Below are 3,306 nucleotides of genomic sequence, written 5' to 3' on the forward strand. Positions count from 1 at the left end.
AAGGCCCAGAGGGAGGCTGCGGAGGAGGCGCTGCAGCTCACAGAACAACACAATAAGAGGTTTGACTTCCTTTGTTTTATCTGATCTTTTTTTCCCCCTTCTTTTTGTCTTTTTTTTTTTTCTTCTGTCAACCTAGGTTTATAGGGCTTGTTTTTTTTTTTGTTAGATGTCTGTATGTATTTATATATAAATCGGGATATGTGTATGAATGTATATTATATCCAGAGGTAGGAATGCGGCACTCCTTATAGGTGCAATAATAGTGATTTGATTTACCCATCCATGTTACATAAATGCAACGTTTCAGCCTTTTTCAAGCCCCATCCTTCACTCCAAAATTTACCATCCTTCTCTCCAAAATTATACATGCCCCGTCCTTCTCTCCAAAATTATACATGCCCCGTCCTTCTCTCCAAAATTATACATGCCCCGTCCTTCTCTCCAAAATTATACATGCCCCGTCCTTCTCTCCAAAATTATACATGCCCCGTCCTTCTCTCCAAAATTATACATGCCCCGTCCTTCTCTCCAAAATTGACCATGCCCCATTCTTCTCCCCAAAATAGGACGGGCCCCATCCTTCTCTCCAAAATGGAACATGCCCCATCCTTCTCTGCAAAATGGAACATGCCCCGTCCTTTTCTCCAAAATGGAATATGCCCGATCCTTCTTTCCAAAATTGACCATGCCCCATTCTTCTCCCCAAAATAGGACGGGCCCAATCCATCTCTCCAAAATTGAACATGCCCCATCCTTCTCTCCCCCCAACATCTGCTGTCGGGGGAGATTCACGAGTTCCTCATACATATTACAGTTGGAAAGCTCTGCCGAATTTGGACAGATCTAATGTGTATGACCAGCTTTGCGTCAGGGTGTTGGCGGCATAATATATCTGGCACCCGCAGGTGATGGCGTGGGCACAGGATCTAGTCTACCAAAATCACATTTGCTGATCTTTTTTGGCCCCCTTATAGGTTCTGCTCTGTCTTTCTGAATTTCCTATCTGCCTGTGTTTGCAAATGCAACTTAATTATCCCAAAACTGGCAGAGGCGTCATGGTTCACAGATATGTTGTGTCTGTCATTTTTTTTTTTTTAGGCTCGAAACAAAGTCATCTTCCGGGGACTACGAGTTCTCTCTCCAGATGGAGTCAGACGACGAGCGGGAAGCCTTAATTATTGATCCTACTCAGAATGTCGCTCTGCGAACGGTAAGTGTCTGTCTAACGCTGTGTTTGCCAAGCAGGGTGCCTCCAGCTGTTGCAAAACTACAACTCCCAGCATGCTGGGAGTTGTAGTTTTGCATCAGCTGGATTCACCTTGGTTGGGAAACAACTGATCTACTGGTTAAAAGGGTAAAAAAAAGAGTTTTCAAATCAACTGCAAATCTGTATAACTTTCTGGCATCAAATTACTTCTATTTAATAATCTTAATCCTTCCAGTACTTATCAGCTGCTGTATACTCCAGAGGAAGTTGTGTTGTTCTTTCCAGTCTGACCACAGTGCTCTCTGCTGACACCTCTGTCCGTGTCAGGAACTGTCCTGAGCAGGAGCAAATCCCCATAGCAAACCTCTCCTGCTCTGGACAGTTCCTGACACGGACAGAGGTGTCAGCAGAGAGCACTGTGGTCAGACTGGAAAGAACTACACAACTTCCTCTGGACCATACAGCAGCTCAAGTGTCTGTCTAACGCTGTGTTTGCCAAGCAGGGCGCCTCAAGCTGTAGCAAAACTACGACTCCCGGCATGCTGGGAGTTGTAGTTTTGCAGCAGCTGGAGGCACCTTGGTTGGGAAACAACTGATCTACTGGTAAAAAGGGTAAAAAAAAAAAAAAAAAAGAGTTTTCAAATCAACTGATTAATAATCTTAATCCTTCCAGTAGTTATCAGCTGCTGTATACTCCAGAGGAAGTTGTGTAGTTCTTTCCAGTCTGACCACAGTGCTCTCTGCTGACACCTCTGTCCGTGTCAGGAACTGTCCAGAGCAGGAGCAAATCCCCATAGCAAGCCTCTTCCTACACAACTTCCTCTGGTGTTTACAGCAGCCCAAGTGTCTGTCTAACGTTGTGTTTGCCAAGCGGGGTGCCTCCAGCTGTTGCAAAACATTGCAGTTCCTATAAAGGTCTCAACACCTAGTAGCAAAGCCATTAGCACTAACAAAAATGGGCCCCTTTGTATCCAAGGACCACCCTGCTTGGTGAAACCCCCCCTGATAAACAATCACTCCATACCAAACAATCCCCTTTTCTTTTCTAATCTAGATCAAGAGCTGTAATGTGGCCGTACGGAGGTGGCTGCACGGTCGGAGTCTTTACTGCTCGAAGCTGCTGACCACCCGATCGAAATCTCGCTACCTGTTCCTCACCTACCTGTTAGGACTTCACGTCCTCATCTTAATGTGCCTGACCGGAGCGCTATAGCACAGGAGACGTCTCTGCGCAGATGTACTTTTTTTCTGTTAACTCTTAAAATACTTTGTTTGGAGAGAGAAAAAAAAAAAGAGAAAAACGGGAAGCAAAGAAGAATCGGCAAATGGACACCTTGTAAATGGCCGGAGCCATGGGCAACGTGGAAGCATTGTATGGACATCGGGAACTGATGAGAGGTGGAAGAGGCCAGACGGTAGGGCGTTACTGTACAGCAGTCGTAAAGTGAGGTCCTCCGGTCTTGAAAACCGGACCATAGATATAGTATATATAATGGTACGTACAGACCAGCCCACCGGAGATGAATAATGGCCGAAACCTCCCATTCATGCCGCCCTTAGAGTCGTAAATCTATGTACAGTCATTTAGGAATCCTACTACTGAGACTGGAAAGATACAGCTAAATTATGGCGATCCTAAACCAGTGTTTCCCAACCAGTGTGCCTCCAGCTGTTTCAAAACTACAACTCTCAGCATGCCCGGACAGCCGAAGGCTGTCCGGGCATGCTGGGAGTTGTAGTTTTGCAGCAGCTGGAGGCGGACTGGTTAGGAAACACTGGCATAAACTATGAAAGCACAGTTGGGTGTTGCCCGAGCATCTTGGATCTGTCAGGAGTATAGATGAGCAAACTTACAGTAAATTCGATTCGTCACGAACTTCTCGGCTCGGCAGTTGATGTCTTTTCCTGCATAAATTAGTTCAGCTTTCCGGTGGGCTGGAAAAGGTGGATACAGTCCTAGGAGACTCTTTCCTAGGACTGTATCCACCTTTTCCAGCCCACCGGAGCACCTGAAAGCTGAACTCATTTACGCAGGATAAGTCATCAACTGCCGAGTCGAGAAGTTCGTGACGAATCGAATTTACTGTAAGTTCGCTCAT

At 45.9% G+C, this 3,306-nt stretch overlaps 1 protein-coding gene across 4 annotated transcripts in view; it reads left to right on the forward strand.

The window, feature by feature from the left end:
- The window catches only part of LOC130277234 (golgin subfamily B member 1-like), a 108,421-nt gene extending 105,329 nt beyond the window's left edge, over window positions 1-3,092 (forward strand). For all 4 annotated transcript variants that reach the window (XM_056527694.1, XM_056527695.1, XM_056527696.1 and 1 more), the window contains exons 27-29: window positions 1-59; window positions 1,099-1,210; window positions 2,262-3,092. The exon at window positions 1-59 is cut by the window's left edge and continues 76 nt beyond it. In XM_056527694.1, the coding sequence (XP_056383669.1) occupies window positions 1-59; window positions 1,099-1,210; window positions 2,262-2,420 (330 nt within the window). In that variant the 3' untranslated portion in view covers window positions 2,421-3,092. The remainder of the gene's footprint in view (window positions 60-1,098; window positions 1,211-2,261) is intronic.
- The last annotated feature ends 214 nt before the right edge of the window (window positions 3,093-3,306 follow it).

This window comes from Hyla sarda, chromosome 6, assembly GCF_029499605.1.
Source record: "Hyla sarda isolate aHylSar1 chromosome 6, aHylSar1.hap1, whole genome shotgun sequence".
In the NCBI taxonomy this organism is placed as follows: domain Eukaryota; kingdom Metazoa; phylum Chordata; class Amphibia; order Anura; family Hylidae; genus Hyla; species Hyla sarda.